General features: G+C 36.1%; 1 protein-coding gene across 2 annotated transcripts in view; it reads right to left on the reverse strand.

Moving 5' to 3' along the window:
* UNC5C (unc-5 netrin receptor C) overlaps window positions 1-24420 on the reverse strand; it is a 393784-nt gene that overhangs the window by 162810 nt on the left and 206554 nt on the right. For both annotated transcript variants that reach the window (XM_009448053.5, XM_526636.9), the window contains exon 2: window positions 10330-10551. In XM_009448053.5, the coding sequence (XP_009446328.2) occupies window positions 10330-10551 (222 nt within the window). The remainder of the gene's footprint in view (window positions 1-10329; window positions 10552-24420) is intronic.

The raw sequence follows: 24420 nt of genomic DNA on the forward strand, positions 1-24420 counted from the left end.
CCTCCCACTTTGTGGAAAAATTGTTTTCCATGAAAACGGTCCCTCCTGCCAAAAAGGTTGGGGACTGTTGTGCTAATATACATTTGCTATGGTCTCATTCATATCCCCTCAAATTCGTATGTTGAAATACTAACTCCTTAGGTGATGGTATTAGGAGGTGGGGCCTCTGGAAGGTGACTAGGCCATGGGGGCAATTGTCATGAAGAATGAGTTACTGCTTTTATAAAAGAGGCAAGAGAGGCACGCTTTGCCCCTTCTGCCATGTAAGGACACAGCAAGAAGGCACCATCTAGAAGGAAGCAGGCCCTCATCACACGACGAATCTGCTGGATCTTGGATTTCCCAGCCTCCAAATCTGTGAGACATAAATTTCTGTTCTTTATAAACTACCCAGGCTGTGGTATTTTGCCACGGCAGCCCACATGGATTAAGATGACTTAACACTTTCTCCAAAACGGGAATATAATTACTACAGTGTTTCCTAAATTGGCTGCAAAGCTTTTGTTTTCTTGTTTTCCAAAATAACATCTATTAAGAACTTATAAGACACTGGTGGTTTGCTGAACACAGTTTAAGAGGAAAAACCATATCGGCTTACTATATAAGGCATGTGGTAAATGTGAAACTATGGGACAAAGCTAGAAAGTTTGATTAGGAGCCAATTGTACTGAAGACTGAAGATAAGATCAAGCAGGATGTGCTTTATTTCATGGACAAAGGTAAACCATTATATATTTTTAAGAGGGGGAATGACAACCACTTGGAAAAACCATTTGAACGCTTGTTTTTTAGGCCTATAACTACTTGGAGAATAAACTGCTGGAAAAAGAAAAAGGCCAAAATAAAGAAGATGTAGGTGGCTATTTAGATAATCAAAGACCTATATATTAAAGAGTAGAAGGGGAGTATAAGCAAGACTTAAAACAGAAGGATAATTTGAAAATAAATTGGCAATACTTGATGATCATTTTGCTTGTTGGAGTGAAGGATGAAGCTGAGATTTTAATTTTTGGTGCCTGGATGGAGAGAAGAGGTATCTGAAACAGGAATACAAAAGGAGGAAGATTTTCAGTGTTCCCACTCCTGCAACCAATGGGGACTTGAGTAAGGACAGTATACCTAAGTCTAGGTTTTGATTAGAAGCAATTCACTTAAATTTATGCCCAATTATGGCTTCTCTTCATCAATTCCTTTTTTCCATTAAGGCTGACTGTTTGCTAATTGGCCAAAGAGCAAAGGCCTTCAAGAATGGAAAACCAGACCCTAAGCACTAGCTTATGTTACTATGTTAAAGAATCACAAAGGTCTGCATGTGGAAAACCTGACACAAGGCAAGGAAGGCAAATAAAACATGAAAAATGCACATACAGCTGACACTCTGAAGCAGCCCTTCTCTTCCTGGGAAAAGAAATAATTGTATTGCATAGCTCTTTTTTAGACTAACTGTTCTGCGTTCAGTAGTTATGGTAAAATTTAGGGAGACACCAGGCGCAGGGCCAAGAGCAAAGGTTTTGGAAGCAGAGAGCTCTGGGTTCATATCCTGGCTGTGTCACTTCCTCATTAAGTGATTTGAGGCAAGTTTGTTTCTTCATCCTGCTGAGCCTCAGATTCCTAATTTACCAAAGAAGAATCTTAGAAATTATCTCATAAGACACTTGTGATGACTAAAGAACAGAATACACGTAAGGTGTTCGGTATAAGGCCTGGAACTTTTATTTTTGTTGTGTTGACCTTATTGATATTTTCTGCTAACTTGAGAATAATTAAAGATGAAAAAGGAAAATCTCAGGGATTATTACAATTTCAACATAACCATGGTTTTCTAAACTCCTTTGCTTCTTCACAGAGAAAAAAAATATTTGCTTTTAGATGGTAGATCTTAGGTACCATGGAAACAAGAGTTGAAAAGGCTTCAAGTAAATAGAAAGCGAACAGCTGAGCCTGAGTTTTTCTTAAAAATGTAACCACAAAATATTGAGTAGATCATGATTTCTATGGAATTTTGAAGGCAACATAGGTATGTATTACTATATTACCAAATCAAGAACTTTCAAATATTGAAAATTTCTAAATGATTTATTATAAGCTGCTTTCCACTTTTCTGTTTCTTGTATTGCATACATGTTAGAAATGCAACTGTGGTTTAAATGATGGAAAGACAAAGAGTAATGGTAATGAATGATCTTCAATCAGTATATTTTGTTATGATCAATGGATAGATATACTCAGTGAGTATAAATAATTATTTGCTTCCTATTTAATGATTTCATAATTTAAAATAAAATTTTATGAGTTGGAGAATAAATTTTTGTTTAAGTTTTATTGTCTTGCAGGTTTTTAATATGAAGTTACCTTTGATAGATATTTTATTGAATGCAGTCAATTTTTCTTAGTCTCAAGGTAATGTAGCTTGTCACTAAATATCCTTCTAAATATGATTATAAGGCAGAGGTATGTATAAAAGCAACTTGTTTGCAATGTCTTTTCTCTGTCTTATCATAGGATAACCAGGTTTGATTTTTTCAAATACTAAGAAAATTTACCTGATTTGAAATACGTTTCAAGACTTAATGTATTCTAACATTTCTGGCTATTAAGAACCACTAAGTCCCCAACAATACTACAGTCCGACTCCAGTTGAGAATCAAAGTTGCAGGGTGGATCTAGCTTCAGGGAAAACCCCCCAACCTCCACCCCTAAAAAAACAAATGCCTTTATTTCAATTGCATTCACAATATTTCTGATCTCACAGGAAAGCAAAAAGCTTTAACATAAAAAGCCTACAAATTTCTCCACCAATATTTGTCCATATTGGGGATTTATGATAGCAGGCAAAGAGAGGCAATAAAGTGGTATGGGCTTTTTTTCAGGTTTCATTATTTATTATGAAAATAACACATTCACAGGATTGAAAAAAACTCAAACAATAAAAGTCCCTTTATCACCCCAGACTCTGAGCTGTCAACTGCTTGTTATATGTTTCTCCAGAAAAATTCCAATGCACATACAAATATACATGCATCCTCTTTCTTTATATGTGGAAGCATATCACACACAGTGTTCTCTACTTTGGCTTTCATTCTAAATTTTATCTCAGAAAGTTTTCTATAGCTTCATATCTGGAGCAACCTCATTGTTTTAAAATGTATTATGGCCAGGCATGGTGGGCCTCTTCCCCTGTGGCCCCAGTGATATGGACAGGAGGCAGGGAAATACTGAGTAGAAGAAGGCAGTTCCCCAGCAAAGGCCCCACCCTCAAGCCTGGAAACTGCAGCCCCCTGTTTTCCTGCCCAAGTTACCTTTTTGGCCTGCCCTGCCCCCCTATCCTGTCCTCGCATAAGCCCCAGACCTTAGCTGGCAGAGAGACAAGCAGCTGAATGTCGAGAGAAGCAACTGAGCATCGGAGACTACAGATAGATGCAGTATAACTTCTGACTGCATGACTTTGGAGAGGAGCCTGGCCGCAGATGGCCGGGCTTCACAGAAAGATCACCTTCTTCCCATACCATCCTCTTTCCAGCTCCCCTTCTGCTGAGAGCCACTTCCGCCGCTTAATAAAATCCTCTACATTCATAAACTGTTCCTGTGACCTGATTCTTCCTTAATGATGAAAAAGAATTCAGGACACACTGGGTGCAGGAACCCAAAAAGGCTGTCACACTGACTCTTCACGGAGCTGTTAACATTTAAGCCATCCGTGGAGGCAAAGCTAAAAGAGCATTGTTTATAACACGTGCCCTCTGGGGCTCCAGAGCTCTGTCACAGGCAACTTCTACTCACTGCTGCAGGCTGGTAAAGGGTTCCTTCCTGCTGGAGCCCAAAGGCACTCGCCCCAGCTCCTGCGCCCCCTCAGCTGCATGCTCCCACTTTCGAAAGGTGTTTGAGTGTAGCTTAAAGAGTAAATGAGCCATACCCCTGTTCCATGTCCCAGAAGGGGTGGAGGGAACTCTCCTGTCTCACCAGTGCATTGGGAGGCTAAGGCAGCAGGATCACTTGAGCAGAGGAGTTTGGAGACCAGCCTGGGCAACATACCAAGACCCCATCTCTACAAAAAATGAAAAATTAGTCAGGCATGGTGGTGTGCCTGTAGTTGTAGCTATTTGGGAGGCTGAGTTGGGAGGATCACTTGAGCCCAGGAGTTTGAAGCTTGCAGTGAGCTATGATCATGCCACTGCATTCCAGCCTGGAAGACAGAGGAAGACACTGTTTCCAGAAAAATAAAAAATAAATTTAAAAGTATCACAGTAGGGATAAACAGTCCCTGCTATGCAACAGCAATGAAGGTTCAATGGACAAGCTTTGTGCACATTTGGAATTATATTTTCAGATAGTTTCTAGGTTTGTAACTAATAAGTGAAATCTATATACCTTTCAATGGTATTTTCAAATGGGCCTTCAAAAAGATTGTATCAATTTAAACGCCCATCAAAAAATTATGCCTTTAATCAACACTATATATTAACAAATGTTTTGGTCCTGATGACATCTCCTTAGATACTTAATTACCATTAACATTGCTGTTCCTGTATCTTGTTATATCAACCACTCTGCTCGATTTTCTATTGGGTTGCTGATCTTTTCCTTAAATATAGTTTAGGAGCTATTTATGTATTTATAAAATTAGCCCTTTGGCTAATATATAGCCACAGATACTATAACTAGTTTTTAAATCTGTCTCTTGGTTTTGTTTGTGGTTTTCTTGCTTTGGATATTCAAATTTAATAATGCCTTCCTGTAAGACTTATAGATTGTGTGTCTTAATTTAAAAGACTATGCCCACCACTGAAACCAACCAACCAACTGCCAAATTTTCTCCTAATAATGATGGTGATGGTGGCAATGATGATGATGATTTTAAGCCCCAACATCTAGCATTTATTTTATTCTAAAGAATGAGATAGATTCAAGTTTTCTTTATTATTTTTCTATTTCCAACTTCCTATCTTGTTATATCAACTCATGTATTGAATAAATTATTTTCCTCACTGGTTGAAAAACTGATCTTTATTACATTCTAGGTAACGTAATAGGTACAAATGCCTTAGGTCTTTGAGTGTTTCTTGATCTCTATTTTAATCTATTAATCTGTACGTTTTGTCCTCTGCTAAGATCAAACTCTTTTAACTTCTTTAGCATTATATTTATAATGAGTTGGGTTTTCCCCATTACTCTACTATTTAAGAATTATCTCAGCTATTTTCCCAAATTATTAATAAAATGATGGTGACATTACAGATTCATTTATAAGTATTAGATATTTAAACATATTCAACCTTTCCATTCCAGAATATGTCTTTCCTTAATGTAAGTCATGAAATCTTTTTTGCCTCTAAGTAGGATTTTTAAATTTCCTTTATAAAACTCTGCAAAATTTTTGATAAGTATAAACCTACATGTTTTCTTTTACATAGCTATTCTAAATGACATCTTTTACTGCATTTTAATTTGAATTGGCTGTCTGTACATAGGAAAGTTGGTTGGTGATACAAATTTTTTATCACCTATTTTCTCTATTCTCTTGATTTAAAGATTTTTTTTTCTTTTAAAATGCATACATTTTCCAGGAGTACAAAATCACATAATTTGTCATAAATGATAATTTTCTACCTTCCTCACTATTTTTGTACCTCTTCATTACTTGTGTTGTCTAATGGCACTGGCTAGTAGATTAGAATAATACCAATTAATAATGGTATCTGTGGGCATCTTTGTCTTTTTCCTAACTTCATTCTTTTTATTTGTAGTAATTTATGGGATATAAGTATAATTTGTTGCATGAATAGATTGTATAGTGGTAAAGTCAGGGCTTTTGGGGTATCCATCACCTGAATAACATACACTGTACCTATTAAGTAATTTCTCATTACCAACCCCCCTCACCCACCTGCATCCTTCTGAGTCTCTGTTGTCTATCATTTCACACTCAACATCCACGTGTACACATTATTTAGCTCTCACAAGTGAGAATATGTGGCATTTATTAATATATTTCTGGGTCTGAGTTACTTCACTTAAGATAATGGCTTCCAGTTCCATCCATGTTGCTGCAAAAGACATGGTTTCAGTCTTTTTTATGGATGAATAGTATTCTATTGTTTGTATATATCACATTTTCCTTATCTGATTATCCACTGATGGGCACTTGGGTTGATTCCCTATCTTTGCTATTGTGAATAGAGCTATGAAAAACATATGAGTGCAGGTATCTTTTTGATGTAATGATTTCTTTTCCTTTGGGTAGATGCCAAGTAGTGGTATTGCTGGATTAAATGGTGTTCTATTTTTAGTTCTCTGAGAAATCTCCATACTGTTTTCCATAGAGGTTGTACTAATGTACATTCCCACCAAGTTTTTCAGAGCTTTAAAGGTAATACCTACATGAGTCTAGTATGTCAGCCTTTGGCTGGATGCTGGCCTTTTCTGTAAAGTTCTGGATGAAAATGAAAGCTCCTAATAAAGCTATGTTGTATATTACTCCATTCCTGAATCTCAGGAGAACTGAGAAAGTACTGAATTTCCTAAATCTTCTCTTAGTTCTCATCTATCTCTCCTGAATTTAAATGAAAACATGCAAACTATTTTAGTTTACAGTTAATTTATAAGGTAGTCTTAATCATTGATGTATGTAATATTAATTAATTTTTATGTACAATTATAAAAAATAAAGATTTCACAGAAAAGAAATCTCTCTCAATATATGTGTATATGTGTGTGTGGGTGTGTTACCAACATAGCATGAAATTGTTAGAAGCATTCGATATTAGAATAGTTTTGTTTCTCAAAGTCTCAGGATACAAAATCAATGTACAAAAATCACAGGCATTCTTATACACCAACAATAGACAAACAGAGAGCCAAATCATGAGTGAACTCCTATTCACAATTGCTTCAAAGAGAATAAAATACCTAGGAATCCAACTTACAAGGGATGTGAAGGACCTCTTCAAGGAGAACTACAAACCACTGCTCAATGAAATAAAAGAGGATACAAACAAATGGAAGAACATTCCATGCTCATGGGTAGGAAGAATCAATATCATGAAAATGGCCATACTGCCCAAGGTAATTTATAGATTCAGTGCCATCCCCATCAAGCTACCAATGACTTTCTTCACAGAATTGGAAAAAACTACTTTAAAGTTCATATGGAACCAAAAAAGAGCCCGCATCGCCAAGTCAATCCTAAGCCAAAAGAACAAAGCTGGAGGCATCACACTACCTGACTTCAAACTATACTACAAGGCTACAGTAAGCAAAACAGCATGGTACTGGTACCAAAACAGAGATATAGACCAATGGAACAGAACAGAGCCCTCAGAAATAATGCCACATATCTACAACTATCTGATCTTTGACAAACCTGAGAAAAACAAGCAATGGGGAAAGGATTCCCTATTTAATAAATGGTGCTGGGAAAACTGGCTAGCCATATGTAGAAAGCTGAAACTGGATCCCTTCCTTACACCTTATACAAAAATTAATTCAAGATGGATTAAAGACTTCAATGTTAGACCTAAAACCATAAAAACCCTAGAAGAAAACCTAGGCATTACCATTCAGGACATAGGCATGGGCAAGGACTTCATGTCTAAAACACCAGAAGCAATGGCAACAAAAGCCAAAATTGACAAGTGGGATCTAATTAAACGAAAGAACTTCTGCACAGCAAAAGAAACTACCATCAGAGTGAACAGGCAACCTACAAAATGGGAGAAAATTTTCGCAACCTACTCATCTGACAAAGGGCTAATATCCAGAATCTCAAAGAACTCCAACAAATTTACAAGAAAAAAACAAACAACCCCATCAAAAAGTGGGCAAAGGACATGAACAGACACCTCTCAAAAGAAGACATTTATGCAGCCAAAAAACACATGAAAAAATGCTCACCATCACTGGCCATCAGAGAAATGCAAATCAAAACCACAATGAGATATCATCCCACACCAGTTAGAATGGCAATCATTAAAAAGTCAGGAAGCAATAGGTGCTAGAGAGGATGTGGAGAAATAGGAACACTTTTACACTGTTGGTGGGACTGTAAACTAGTTCAACCACTGTGGAAGTCAGTGTGGCGATTCCTCAGGGATCTAGAACTAGAAATACCATTTGACCCAGCCATCCCATTACTGGGTATATTCCCAAAGGACTATAAATCATGCTGCTATAAAGACACATGCACACGTATGTTTATTGAGGCATTATTCACAATAGCAAAGACTTGGAACCAACCCAAATGTCCAACAATGATAGACTAGATTAAGAAAATGTGGCACATATACACAATGGAATACTATGCAGTCATAAAAAATGATGAGTTCATGTCATTTGTAGGGACATGGATGAAGCTGGAAATCATCATTCTCAGTAAACTATCACAAGGACAAAAAACCAAACACCGCATGTTCTCACTCACAGGTGGGAATTGAACAATGAGAACACATGGACACAAGAAGGGGAACATCACACTCTGGGGACTGTTGTGGGGTGGGGGGTGGGGGGAGGGGGGAGGGATAGCATTAGGAGATATAACTAATGCTAAATGACGAGTTAATGGGTGCAGCACACCAACATGGCACATGTATACATATGTAACTAACCTGCACATTGTGCACATGTACCCTAAAACTTAAAGTATAATAATAATAAAAAAGAATAGTTTTGTTTCTATTTATAATCTTCCTATATAGGCATGTCATTATTTTAGTAAAGATAAGCCTGAATATGTTGTAACATATTTGAGTTTTTGTTATTTCTTTCTCTTTCCTTTTATCATTAAAGCTTGTTTGAAATCTGTACAAATACATGAGCTGAAACAGATAAAACTCAATCCACTTGAGATTTTGAAGACATCTGGTGGAGTTATTTTCTGAGTAATTAGACCAAGAGGTGGGACAATTCCCTGAAGTAAGCTACCCTATAATTGGATACCCAGTTATATCTGCAGTCATCAGCTTGCATTCAGTGAGCATATTGATTCACAAATTGACAAGCAATTATGTAGAGTTGCCACCTGATTTTCCAAAGACCATTTATGTTATAAAGAATATGTCCTACATGCTTTTTAAAAAGTTGCCTCTTCTCAGTCCTCTCATAGTCTGTTCTATTTCTTTATGTTCTGTCACCTCAATATGCTATTTATCTTGTCGGAGATCTTGAAAGTAGAAAGTAGAGCCCTGAAGTGCTGGTCTCTACTTGTCTCTGGTTAATCCAACACTTGGGCACAAATATGAATTATTTACAATTTGGATTTTGAACATGTGTATCCATTTTGGTTCAGAGAGATATCTATTAAGGGTAACAAAGATATTTAAATGCTTCAATTTTTGTCATGCTTGATATTCTTTGGCTTGAAAATGTTGAATAATAAAGTATTAATACTTAAATATATGTCAACATTACAAAATCATAAGTCTGGAAGAGATCTGAAAGTTCAAAGAGTTATTCTGTCCGCTGGAGAGCAAGAACACGTACACTACCATGGAAAGATATATATGTTTCCAATTTAAAAGAACTCCAGGAGATTCCACAATTACCCTAACTTATCCATTGTGTAGCAGAAAATTGCTATCCTTTATAGCTAATTGAAATCCCACAGGTTATTAGAATCTACTTCATCCTTTCTTTGCCTTTAGTATTTTATCTTTAAGGATGGTATTTACAGAGCAGCAAAGTCAGGAGTTTTAACCATGCCAGGGGCAAAGATAATCAGATCAAGACCCTCTGAGAAAGGGCTACAATTACCATTTCTTCTGTTCATGGATCCTACACTATCACTGTTCTGAATCACCCTCAATTTAATTTTAGATAAGAGTTAGGAAGTTAGGATTCACTTTTGGATGTAAGTTATGAGTATAAGATACTTTGAATCTATGACATTTACAAATCCTTAACAAATATAAGGGCAAACTATGCACATGGATTAACATTAGACAGTAATGTAAACACGTTCAATTTATCCAAGTTAAAAATGCTCCCCAGATCTCGGGATATTTAGATCTGACTACCACGCAGGTGAAATTCAAGAATATTATTTGCTTGGGCATTTAACATTGTCAGTCTATTCATTCGCATTATTTATCTTCTTAAGTATGAACCATGTTTTAATTTCATGTAGTCCAACAGGAAGCAAGTCAAGATTTATTCACACCATTTTACTTTTCAACACATGAAACAAGATCACCAAACCTTAACCAAACCAATTCAAAACTTTTTGTCAGAGAATAACTCAATTTTCCATTCCACTAATTGAAATAACAGTATGTCCACAGGCTAGAGTAGTGAGTAAGTGAATCTTGAACTGCAATGCAAATGCAATGGAAAACTCACCGGAAGTTTCATCTACTCTTTCATCTACTATGTGGTCCTTCTGATGAACCCATTCACTATTACACTTGAAATAGATCTGGGTGGCAGGGCTTGCTTTACAGTACAGGTTCACAGGCTTATTCTTCACAATATAAGCTTCTTCAGGTTCAATAAGGAAATGTGGCAGAGGCTCAGGTGGATCCGAAGGAAAAGTTTCTGGGAGTTCATGAAAAAAGTCATCATCTGAGAAACAAGAAGAAAGTGGAAAATGGTTAACACATTGTAACAACTTGCCTTCTACTTGCTAGTCATGTAAAAATAATGGCTTATAAATGCAGTAATTAAGTGATTTGAATGCCTGCTGTGTGCCAGGCAGTATGTTAGATCTATTGACTGGTCACTTAAGGATATGGATTATTATTCCCATTTCTATACACAGCAAAACTCAACATCAGGGAGGATAAATAAGTTGCCCTGAGCACATAGGTAGTAAATAGCAGAGCTGAAACTGGAATTCATGTGTATCTCAATTAAAAACCATGATCTTCCCAATGTATCACTACATTTCCCATTATAGAGTGTCACCCTTGAGAGCAGATGAAAGCAAGAGCAACTTCATTAGAAACAAGTATTTGAAAATCATAAGGCTCATAGATAAAGCTTACACACTTTGCAAGGAGCTGAGCAGAAATATTAGGAACTTTAATTAAGGATATTTACGTTCAAATTCAAATCTGCTGTTATTTTCAAAAGATGTCATTGTGTGAAATATTCATTCAACCCAAAATTTAAAAACCACTTTAGATAATTTGCACACTTTGAGATACATTTTAAACCTGGATTCTGCATGATTCAAAATAAAAAATTAATAATAAATGTGCTTTTTATAAGAAAACCTATTATTGTGTTTTACAAAAGTCGAGGTAAAAACAGTCTTTCCAACACACCATAAATAAGTTCAGCCTAATAATAATCTTCCAATTGGGACAGAGGAGAACAAAGCTATTACTAATTCCCCAAATTGGTTACAAATATGTAATTGAAAACTCTGATGTCAAAATTAAAATTTTTTTACAAGTTATTTAAATGTACGTATATTCAGTAGTAAATATAGAGCATGGTATTGGTACTTCAAGGCTGGTTGCTCACATATTGTCTTGAAAGTCATTTTATTTCTCCTCCAGTTGTTGCCCTGTGTTGGAAGATAGCCATTGGTATAGTGGACATCTGTCCACTAAGAAAACTGGCTTGGAACTTTTTTCATTCAAGTCATAAGATAGCTGTCAAACAGTAATGATGTCCTGTCTCTGCTACTCTGTTTTGCAGTAAAAATTGACTTCACTTGCATCACTGACAAAACTAGCATTCCAAGCTGCCCACAGTAGTAAATTTTTGACACTGAAATGTAAATGTTGTTTCCTATACCTAGATATTTCTTCTCACTTTACCTCCTTAATTTGCTTTCTTTTGGCAGGGCATCATTTCTAGTTTTTCCATTGTTGAACATCAAGGACCAAAATTGTCAGCTTACTAAAGAATAATCTTGTTTCCATCAATTGCAGCTCCTTTAGTCAATATGCAAGAACATTCAAGACTGCTTAAATAAACATAGCTCAGAAAGGCAAAGGGATGAGGAACTGAACTATTGACAAATCCATCAGCATGAAACTGATGTCTTGAAGGTCTTAACCAATTTTTTTTCTTCTAAAGCACTTACTGTTATATGTGATGATGGACAGTGCTGATAATCAATAAAGCTCCACAAAATATGACTCAAATTCTATAGACATTAGCTGTTGGTTTTAATTATTACTATTTATGAAGGTGGAAGTTCAACTAGACTTTATTTTTTAACTATGTTTGTACACATAAAACATGTGAATGTATTTAATAACTATTTATTTAAGCATGCAAAGTATAATAAATCTTTCAGCCATTGTTTCAGAAGGTAAAACTTGAAAAGGAATGATTGCAAGATATAGATGATTGTATACTACCTTACCTTATTCAATAATATAGCAAAAGTATTTAAATGTTCACATGCTATAGAAAAACTTCATAGGCACTAAAAATTGATTACTCTGCCTTGCCAAAGCGTGTGTCTCTTTCTTCTGATTATTTTATTGTAAACTACTGAAAAGACAAATGGAAGCAAAAAAGTCACACATTTTCAAGTCAAAAGCAGCTCTGTTAAATGCTGGGAAAAAAGTAATAATTTAACAATATACTTAGAAAATGTATGGGCAAACTAACTTTGTGTTTCCTTAATTTTGACTTTTAAGACAACATGATCACCACAAGCAAAGAGAAATGAACCTATATCTTGGTTTGAGGTTTCACACAGTTATTGATTTTTCAAGATGTTTGTTAACACTTGAAAATGCAACTTATTAAGGAAGATTTCTATCATTAGAAATGTTTTAATTTAATAAATCCAGTTTTTCTTTGCATATCATTATACTTTCTGCAGAATCAATCGTTAAAATTTATCTAGAGAGATGCCTTAGCCAACCACAGCATATTAGTTTATCAAGATTTCCTAGAATATTCACAAAGTAAATTCAAGCCTATGCCCTGGATGAACTCCTGTTATAGGCAATATGGCATATCACTTCTATTACTCAACTCTGTTGTTGAGAATGATATCAATATAGAAAATTCAAGACCTTGATTTAGTAGATATGTACAGTGGGACAGATATGATAAAATGCAAATAAGCTGATTATCAGTGGGCTCACCCCTGTTGTGAAATCCTTGCCTTCTCCACATGACCTGGTACCTTACTCAACCATGGAAGTTGGTCCCACCATCAAGTTAAACATACTAAAAGAACACTTTCTGATTCTTGCTCCATACAAAACTGTCAAGTTTCAGCATTAATTCTCAGATACAGTGTTATTTTAGAAATCATCTTTTTACGAAATTGTATCCTAACTTTTTTCTATTCTAGAGAAAGTTTTGAAAATGAAACAAGCAAGCCAATTCTCTTCAACTAAAGTAATAGATGAAAACTTTAATTTAAACATCCAGCATGACTATACCTACATGTATTTAAAGATAAAGTGATCAGCTACAAATACTATTTATCCTACATGAGTATTTAGCTCCTCTGTGCAATGCATTTGCCAGTCATACAAGTGGAGGAATCTACTTTTCAGTTTTGCAATTGGTTTTATAAGACTATTACCAATTTTCAAAAAACTAGAAATATACAATAAATGCTTAACACTAGAGATGAAACTCTTTGAAAGCAGGGACTATATTGATTTCATTTTCATTTTCCATAAGTCTAGCACATTATATGGGGTCAATAAAAATCTTACAAATGCATGAATATTATACTAATGGCAACTTTGATCATTCCTAAGAGATTCACAAGGAATTTTAGAGTTTATAGTGCCTCAGATTCATTTACAATTATAAGATGTTTTAACAATAGAAATATCTACAAACAGGACTGGCTACAAAATTTGTGTGGCCCGATGCAGAATGAAAGTTCAAGATCCCTGATTAAAAATTTATTAAGAATTCTGAGATGGTGACAGCAGAACATTAAACCAAACACTGGTCCTGTGTGACAGCAGAGGTCACATACCCGTGAAGCCAGCCCTGTCTACAAATGTCAGGTAAATGAGCATCTCACTTCATGGAAAGTCTGAAAAATGAAATTGCATCTTTATTACTGGATACTCATTTTGGAACTTAGTTTGTTTTTCCCAGCTTCTTGTGGTAATTAGCTATTTTCTAAAGGAAAACACAATTGTTCAGACTGAGAAACTCAGGCTCATATCAATTCTCTAAGCAAGCGTATTTGCAATGGTGTGCAAGGGAAGGTGTGTGACTTTATGTGTTTGTGGCCTTCCTTTGGATGTTCCCTAGTGCCCATCAAAGGTCCTCTGATCCAAAATAAGTAAAATCTCTGCCATGCTAAAATTTTTTACTTTTTCAGGGCATTAAAGGACTGCTGAACCCATGGGGATAAGAAAATCTGTGATTCCACCCTGAAGTGGTAGACTGTTTACTGAGATCAGTACCTTTCATTCAATTGATATTACCATACTACAAAAAAACCCCACAAAACAAAATAAAAAAACCAGCTTTATGATACTATTAAGGTCATGCTGCAAAACTTGGAGCTATAAAAAAATTGATTTTTTTTTTCTTCAAGGACATCAGTGAGTACATCCTCTTACCACTTTATTTTTTAATATAAATATCTGAAGGAGTGACATTAGGGTGATAATAGGAATTCAGTTTGTGAACAGCAACTTCAGACTGTGAACTTATTTCTGGCAACATGCCACAGGTATCCCAAATTATTACCTTTTCTATAAATGCACACCCCAGCTGCTGGTATTGACTGCATTGTGCTATCTGGGCAAAATGACTTGATTAATTAAATTGTGAAACACGTTTTGTACATGTAGTTCATTCAAATTAACAAGGTAAAATTTCCAGAGTTGCTTTTGTTCTGTACATTGAATTCAGTATTAACTTAACGCATTTTTGATTTAGATGTAACGCTATTATTCATTTTACCCTCCTCTGATATTTGACTTAATTTTCCACTTTCTACTATTACTCAATACTGACATTCCAACAGTAGTACCATTTTTATCTTGATATCAATAAATCTCAGTATTTCCTTTTTTCTGTTATCTCACATAGGCTTTTGCTGTTTCATTTATACCCAAGAAGAGAAAGCTTTTCACCATGTATTATTTTTATAGACTTTCATTCCACCTAATTCTTCACAGGAATATATTATGCTATGAACATCAGTCTAGGGAGCTTTAGGTTGCTGATTTTATTGCTATATATCAAGCCTTAATTTTCATCAACTTAATACATAAGTTTCTATATTTCTGAATCATAAGACTTAAACTATTATTGCTTATATCATAAAATATAGGACCATTATCTCTTTGTCTGAGACTTGAAGCTTATTCCTCTGAAATGGAATTTACTTCCAAGTGATTCAAGAGCAATTTAAAATGAATGACTGCAAAGCTAATGTTATCTGCATTTGGCTACCCATCCATCAGAGAGATAATTCATGATATATTACAACCAAAGGCAGCTGGAATTAACTAGTTGAATGAGACTCCAACTTATTTTTAATATTTTGATTAAAATATCCTCAGGAAGACAAAGACTATGGTCTATATTTCAAGCAATATATTAATGGATTCATCATTTAAATTCAAGTCGTTGAATACATAATGCCTTAAATGTATTGCACAACTTGGAAGTACTGAATGATTTCTAACTTCAAAACAAACTTTTTTTTGCTTTTAAAGAAATACTTGCCAAATCATGCCCATACATTATTAATAATATACAGCTAATATGCCAGTTGATATCCACTTAACTCTGAAAAGGGGGCACCATCTTCTGCCCGCTTAAGCCTTCATGAACTCTGACTTTTATTAATTAATCTATCCTCCTAAGTGTTTTCCAGCCTATCATCTCTACCTCTGCCATGTAGTCTACAGTGTATTCTTAGAAGACATTTTCACACAAACACATTTACCCCCTTTTGCAAATAATTTAATAAATGTAATGTGATGTTTTTTGCAAAAGAAAATTTTTGCTTACCAGATTAGCTAAAAAATACTCAATGACTGATGAGGAGGTGAAGAAACGTGCAATTGCATATATGGCTGGAGTGTAAATGGGTATCACAGAAGATAGAATTTGACAATATAAGTAAAAATTACATCTCTGCATATCTCCAAATAAGCTATCCCACTTGTTGGAATCCATATTACAGACAGAATGACATGAAAGTGTAAATACATATGTACGAAGATGTCCACTGCAGCATTATTTGTCTAAAGAATACATGATATATTACAACAAAAGGCAGCTGGAATTACTTATTTGAATAAGACTGAGAACAACTGACCACCAACTGAGGAATGGTTAAATAATTTCTGAAACATCCAAGCAAAAGTACACTGGCTGGCCAATAGAAATAAGAAAGTGGATTTGTACGTATTGACCTAGAAGGGCGAGCAAATAAAACAAGTTTTTGGCCAGTTTGTGTAGAATTATACCATTTTTTTTACAAGAAAGAGAGAAAGAAAGAAGAAAGAGAGAGAAAGAAAGAAAGAAGAAAGAGAGAGAAAGAAAGAAAGAAAGAAAAAAAGAAAAGAAAAAAGAAAAAGAAAGAAAGGAGGGAGGGAGAGAGGGAGGAAGGGAGGGGAGGAAGCAGAGCAAGATAGCCAAATGGAAGCCTTCACTGATTGTCCTCCCTGCAGGAACATCAAATTGACTATATACACCATAAAGCACCTTCATGAGAACCAAAACTCAGGTGAGTGATCACAGTACCTGGTTTTAACTTCACATCACTGAAAAATGCACTGAAGAATGTAGGAAAGACAGTCTTGAATTGTTAATGTCACCACTCTCCCAACTCCCAGCAGTAGCTGTGAGGTGTGGAGAGAGAATCTGTGTCCTTGGGGGAGGAAGAGGGCAGTGATTGTGCGACTTTGCATTGGAACAGAGTGCTACCCTGTCACAGCAGAAAGCGAAATGGGGCAGAATTCAGCTGGGGCCCACAGAGGGAGCATTTATACTGCCCTAGCCAGAGGGGACTCACCCATCCTTACCGTCAGAACCTGTGTTCTATTAAGCCTTGCCACCATGGGCTAAGGGCTGTAAGGTCCTAAATAAACTTGAAAGGCAGTCTAGGCCACAAAGACTACAATTCTTGGGCAAATAATGGTTCTATGCCAGGCTTGGAACCACTGGACTTGGGGAACATGCTACCTAGTGAGATACCAGCCAGGCTGGCTAAGGGAGTGCTTGTGCCACCCCTCCCCTAACCATGGGCAGCACGGCTGACAGCTTATAGGAGACATTCCTTCCCTCTGCTTGAGGAGAGGAGAGGGAAGAGTAAAGAAGACTTTCTTTTGCCACTTAGCTACCAGCTCAGCCACAGTAGGATAGGGTACTGGGCAGTCCTGAGGCCCATATTCTAGGCCATAGCTCCCAGGCTACATTTCTAGAGCCGCTTTGGGCCAGAAGCAAAACTACTACCTTGAAGGGAAGGACCAAGTCCTGGCAGAATTCATCACCTGCTGAGTAAAGAGAACTTAGGCCCTGAATAATCAGCAGCAATATCCAGGCGGTACATGCTGTGGTTCTGGGGTGAGACTCAGAGACGTGCTGGCTTCAGATGGCTTCAGACTGAGCACATTCCCAGCTGTAGTGAGAATGGACTGGGATGAGACTCCTTCTGCTTGAGAAAAAGGGAGGGAAGAGTAAAAGGGAGTTTGTCTTGCACCTTAAGTACCAACTCAGCCACAGTGGGACAGAGCACCACATGAATCCCTTGAGGTTCCCAATTCCAGGCCTTGGCTCTTGGATGGCATTTCTGAAACTGCCCTGGGCCAAAGGGGGGCCCACTGCCCTGAAGGAAGAGTCACCACAAGCTGACTGAAGAGCCCTTGGGCCTTAAGTGAACATTGGTGGTAGTCAAGCAGTACTTGCTGTGGGCCTAGGGTGGCAGTGGCAGTGGCCATGGAAAAAGACTCCTCTGATGGTGGAAAGGAGAGGGAAGAGCGGGAGAAACTTTGTCTTGTGATGGGTGCCAGTTTAGCCACAGTAGAATAGAGTTCCAGGCAGATTCTTAAGGTTTCTGACTCCAGGCCTTGGCTCCTAGATGTTACCTCTGGATCCGCACAGGGCTGGGGGCAACTTGCTTCTCTGGAGGGAAGAACAAAGGCCTGGCTAGTTTTGCTGCCAGAGCCCTAGGGCCTTGAGAGAACATAGATGATAGCCAGGCAGTGGCTACCATGGGCCTTGGGTAAGACTCAGTACTGTGCTGGATTCAGGTCTGACCCAGCATTGTCCCAGTGTTGGGTAGAGACAGGGATGCTTATGTCACCCCTCTTCAAGCTCTAGGCAGCTCAGTAGACAGAGAAGGAGACTCTGCTTGTTTGTTTGGGAGAAAGTAAGGGAAGAGACCAAAATTCTCTGCCTAGTAATCCAGAGAAGTCTTCCAGATCTTATCCAAGACCACAAGACCTCTATGAGTCTGCAAAAGTCACAGTGTTACTGGGCTTGGGATGCCACCTAATGCACACATAGCTGGAGTGACCAAAAACTTAGATTACAACTCTTCAATGCACAGACACCAATAAACATCCACAAGTATCAAGGCCATCCAAGAAAACATGACCATGCCGAGAAAATTAAATAAGACACCACTGGCCAATGCTGGAGAGAGAGAGAGATATGTGACCTTTCAGAGAATTCAAAATAACTGCTTTGAGGAAGTTCAATGAAATCTAAGATAACATAGAGAAGGAATTCAGAATTATATCAGATACATTTAGCAGAGAAATGGAAATAATTAAAAGCAAGCAGAAATTCTGGAGCTGAAAGATGCAACAGACATACTGAAGAGTACATCAGAGTCTCTTAAAAGCAGAATTAATGAAGCAGAAGAAAGAACTAGTAAGCTTGAAGTCGGGTTATTTGAAAATAAACAGTCAGAAGAGACAAATTAGAAAAGAATGAGAAAAAAATGAAGCACATCTACCACAACTAGCAAATAGCCTCAAAGGGACAAATCTAAGAGTTATTGGCCTTAAAGAGGAGGTAGAGAGAGATATAAAGGTAGAAAGTTTATTCAAAGGGATAATAACAGAGAACTTTCTACACCTAGAGAAAGATATCAACATTGAAGCACAAGAAGGCTACAAAACATCAAGCAGGTTTAACCCAAATAAGACTACTTCAAGACATTTAATAATCAAACTCCCAAAGACTCAAGGATAAAAAAAGGATCCTAAATGCAGCAAGAGAAAAAAACAACATACAATGGAGCTCCAGTACACCTGGCAGCAGACTTCTCAGTGGAAACTTTACAGGCCAGGATAGAGTGGCCTGCCATATTTAAAGTGCTGAAGGAAAAAAAATCTTCTTTTCCTAGAATAGTATATCAAGAGAAAATATACTTCAAACATAAAGGAGAAATAAAGACTTTCCAGACAAACAAAAGCTTAGAGATTTTATCAACACCAGACCTGCCCTACATAAGATGCAAAAAGGAGTTATTCAATTGGAAAGAAAATGTTAATGAGCAATAAGAAATTATCTGAAGGTGCAAAACTGACTGGTAATAGCAAGTATACGAAAAACACACAATATTATAACGTTATAATTCTGGTATGTAAACTACTCATATTTTGAGTAGAAAGACCAAAAGATGAACGGATCAAAAATAATAACAATAACTTTTCAAGACATAGACAGTACAATAAAGAATAAATAGAAACAACAAAAAGTTAAAAAGTGGGGGGACAAAGTTAAAGTGTAGAGTTTTTATTAGTTTTCTGTTTGCTTGTTTATACAAGTCAGTGTTAAGTTGTCATCTGTTTAAAATAATGGATGACAAGATATCATTTACAAGCCTCATGATAACCTCAAATCAGAAAACATACACAAAACAAAATAAAAAACAAAGAAATTTAAAAATGCCAACTGAGGAAAAAACCTTCACTAAAAGGAAGACAGGGAGAACGGAAAGAAGGAAGAGAAGATGACTGCAAAACAAACAGAAAACAAATCACAAAATGTCAGGAATAAGTCCTTATTTGTGAATAATAATATTGGCTATGAATTGATTAAACTCTTCAATCAAAAGACACAGAGTAACTGAATGGATTATAAAACAAAACAAAAAAAATAAGACCCAATGATCTGTTGCCTACAAGAAACACATTTCACCTATAAAGGAACACATAGACTGAAAATAAAGGAACGGATAAAGATATTCCATGCAAATGGAAACCAAAAAAGAGCAGGAATAACTGTACAAAATAGATTTTTCAATACAAAAACTATATAAAGAGAGAGAGAAAGAAGGTCATTATAAAATGATAAACGGGTCAATTCAGCAAGAGGGCATAACAATTGTAAATATATATGCATCCAACACTGGAGCACCCAAATATAATATATACATCAAATATTAGAGCTAAAGAGAGAGATAGACCCCAATACAGTTAAAGCTGGAAACTGCAACACCCTACTTTCAATATTGCACAGATCATCCAGATGGAAAACCAACAAAGAAACATCAGACTTAATATAAACTATGGACCAAATGGACCTGATAGATATCTACAGAAAATTTCACTCAGCAGTTACAGAATGCACATTCTTCCCTTCAGCACATAGATCATTCTCAAGGATAGACCATGTGTTATGCCACAAAATAAGTCTTAAAAAATTAAAAAATTGAAATTATATCAAGTATCTTCTCGGACTATAATGGAATAACCTAGAAATAAATATCAAGAGGAATCTTGGAAACTGTACAAACACATGGAAATTAAACAATATGCTCCTGAACAACCAGTGGGTCAATGAAGAAATTAAAAAGTAAATTTAAAAATTTATTGAAACAAATGATAATGGAAACACAACATACCAAAACCTATGGGATATGGCAAAAGCAGTACTAAGAGGAAATTATAGCTTTAAGTGCCTACATCTGAAAAGTAGAAAAACTTCAAACAAACAACCCAAACATTCATCTTAATAAACTGGAGAAGCTATAGCAAACTAAACCCAAAAGTAGTAGAAGAAAAGAAATAACAAAGATCAGAGCAGAAATAAAGGATATTGAAATGAAGAAAACAATAAAAAAGATCAATGAAACAAAAGTTGGTTTCATTTTCAAAAGTTTTTTGAAAAAGGAGACATTACACCTGATACTATAGAAATTCAAAGGATCATTGGGGTCTACTGTGAGCAACCATATTCTAATAAATTGGAAAATGGAGAAGAAATGGATAAATTTCTAGACACATACATCCTACCAAGATTGAAACATGAAGAAATCCAAGACTCGAACAGACCATTAACAAGTAAGGGGATCACAGAAGTAATAAAAAGTCTCCCAGCAAAGAAAAGCCAGGACCCAATGGCTTCACAGCTGATTTCTACCAAACATTTAAAGAAGAACTAATACCAATCCTCTCAAACTATTTCAAAAAAATGAAGGAGCAGGGAATACTTCAAAACTCATTCTATGAGGTGAGTATTACCCTTATACCCAAACCAGAAGGACATACGGAAGAAATCAAACTACAGGTCAATATCCCTGATATTGAACATTGGCACAAAAATCATCAACAAACTAGTAGCAAACTGAATTTAACAACACATTAAAAAGATAATTCATCATTGCCCAGTGGGATTTATCCCAGGCATTCAAGGATAGTTCAACATACACAAATCAGTGTGATACATCCTATTGAGAGAATGAAAATCAACAACATATGATGATGAAAACCCATTTGATAAAATTCAACATCCTTTCATGATAGAAAGACTAAAACAAACTGAGTATAGAGGAAATATACCTCACCACACTAAAAGTAATATACAACAAACCCACAACTGGTATCATACTAAATGGGACAAATCTGAAAGCTTTTTCTCTAAGATATAGAAAACAACAAGGATGCCCACTTTCATCACTGTTAGTCAACATAGTAGTAGAAGTCCTAGCTAGAGCAATCAGACAAGAGAAAAAAATAAAGGGCATCTAAACTGGAAAGAAAGAAGTCAAATTATCCTTGTTTGCAGATGAGATGATCATAGAGTTGGAAAAACCTAGACTTCATCAAAAAACTATTGGAACTAATAAACAAATTCAGTAAAGTTGCAGGATACAGGGTCAACATACAAAAATCGGTAGCATTTCTATATGCCAACAGCAAACAATCTGAAAAAGAAATCAAGTAAATAATCCCATTTACAGTGGCTACAAATAAAATAAAATCCCTAGGAATTAATTAAAGAAGTGAAATATCTCTAAAATGAAAACTGTAAAACATTGACAGAAGAAATTGAAGAGGACACACAAAAATGGAAAGATATTCCATGTTCGTGGGTTGGAAGAACCAACATTGTTAAAATGTCCATACTACCCAAAGCAATCTAGATTCAATGCAATCCTTATCAAAATACCAATGACATTCTTCACAGAAATAGAAAAAAAATGCTAAAATTTATATGGAACCACAACAGACCCAGAATAGCCAAAACTCTCTTGAGCAAAAAGAACAAAACTGAAGGAATCACATTACCTGATTTCAAATTATACTGTAGAGCTATAGTAACCAAAACAGCATGGTACTGACATAAAAACAGACACACAGACTAATGGAACAGAATAACAAACCCAGAAACAAATTGATACACCTACAGTGAATTCATTTTTGACAAGGGTGCCAGACATATACACTGGAAAAAGGACAGTCTCTTAAATAAATGATGCTGAGAAAACTGGGTATCCGTAGGCAGAAGAAGGAAACTAGACCCCTATCTCTCACCATATACAGAAATTGAATAAAAAATGGAGTAAAGAATTGAATCTAAGACCTCAAACCATGGAACCACTAAAAATAAAGATTGGGGAAACTCTGCAGGACATTGGGCTGGGCAAAGATTTCTTGAATAATACCTTACAAGCACAGGCAACCAAAGCAAAAATGGACAAATGGGTTCACATCAGGTTGAAAAGCTTCTGCACAGCAAAGGAAACAATCAGCAAAGTGAAGAGACAACCTACAGAATGATAGAAAACATTTGCACACTACCCATCTGACAAGAGATTAGTAACTAGAAGAGATAGGGAGCTCAAACTGTACAGGAAAAAATCTAATAATCTCATTAAATAATCAGCAAAAGATTTGGAAAGACATTTTTCAAAAGAAGACACAGAAACGGCAAGCAGGTATATGCAAAGGTGCTCAACATCATTGATCATTATAGAAATGCAAATCAAAATTACAATGAAATTTAATGACCAGTAAAGCCAGTTAAAATGACTTTTATTCAAAAGACAGGCAGTAACAAATGCTGGAAAGGATGTGGAGATAAGAGAACACTCATACACTGTTGGGGGGAATGTAAATTAGTACAACCACTATGGAGAATGGTTTGGAGGTTCCCCAAAAAACTAAAAATAGAACTATCATGCAATCCAGCAATCCCACTGCTAAGTATACCCAAAAGAAAGGAAATCAGTATATCGAAGAGATATTTGCACTCCCATGTTCATTGTAGCACTAGTCACAATTGCCAAGATTTGAAAGCAACCTGTGTCCATCCACAGATGAACAGATAAAGAAAACGTGGTAGATATGCACAATGTGGTAGATATACACAATGGAGTACTATTCAGTCATTAAAAAATACTTTTAGTGACTGAATAGTACTCCATTGTGTATATCTACCACATTTTCAAAGTACCCATTTGTAAACCACCTGCAACAGGTATATGTATGAAAAGGTGCTCAACACCATTGATCATTACAGAAATCCAATGAAAACTACAATCTATAAAAAAGATTTTTTATGACTGAATGGTATTTAGTTATAAAAAAAGATTGTTTCTGTCATTTGCAAAAACATGGGTGGAACTGGAGGACATTATATTAAGTGTGACAAGCCAGGTACAGAAAGACAAACTTCACAGGTTCACACGTATTTGTGGGAGCTAAAAAGTAAAACAATCGAACTCATGGAGAAAGAGAATAGAATGATGGTTACCAGAAGCTGGGAAGGGTAGTGAGAGGGAGGGCAGGAGGGGGTAGAGTTAATGGGTATAAAAACATAGTTAGATAAAATGTATAAGATCTAGTATTTGATAGCAGAACAGGGTGACCACAGTCAACAAAAATTTATTATACATATCAACATAACCAAAAGAGTATAATTGGATTGCTTGTAACACAAACAGAGGATGAATGCTTGAGGTAAGGAATACTCCATTTACCTTGATGTAATTATTTTGCGTTGTTTTCCTGAATCAATACATCTCACTTACCCCATAACTGTATACACCTACTCTGAACCCACAAAAATTACAAATTTTTAAAATGCAGACAAAAATAAAAAGAATGAAAGAGAAAGGGTGTGTGTGTGGGTGTGTGTGGGTGGGTGGCTGTATCTCGCTCATACACACACACACCCACACACACACACACACATTACAAGAAATATAAGGTAAAAGCTAGAAGCTGATGCACACAAACATTGATGGTCATTACTTCTGGGGAAAAGGACTGGAGGGCTTTA

Source organism: Pan troglodytes, chromosome 3 (genome assembly GCF_028858775.2).
Source record: "Pan troglodytes isolate AG18354 chromosome 3, NHGRI_mPanTro3-v2.0_pri, whole genome shotgun sequence".
NCBI classification, from domain to species: Eukaryota; Metazoa; Chordata; class Mammalia; order Primates; family Hominidae; genus Pan; species Pan troglodytes.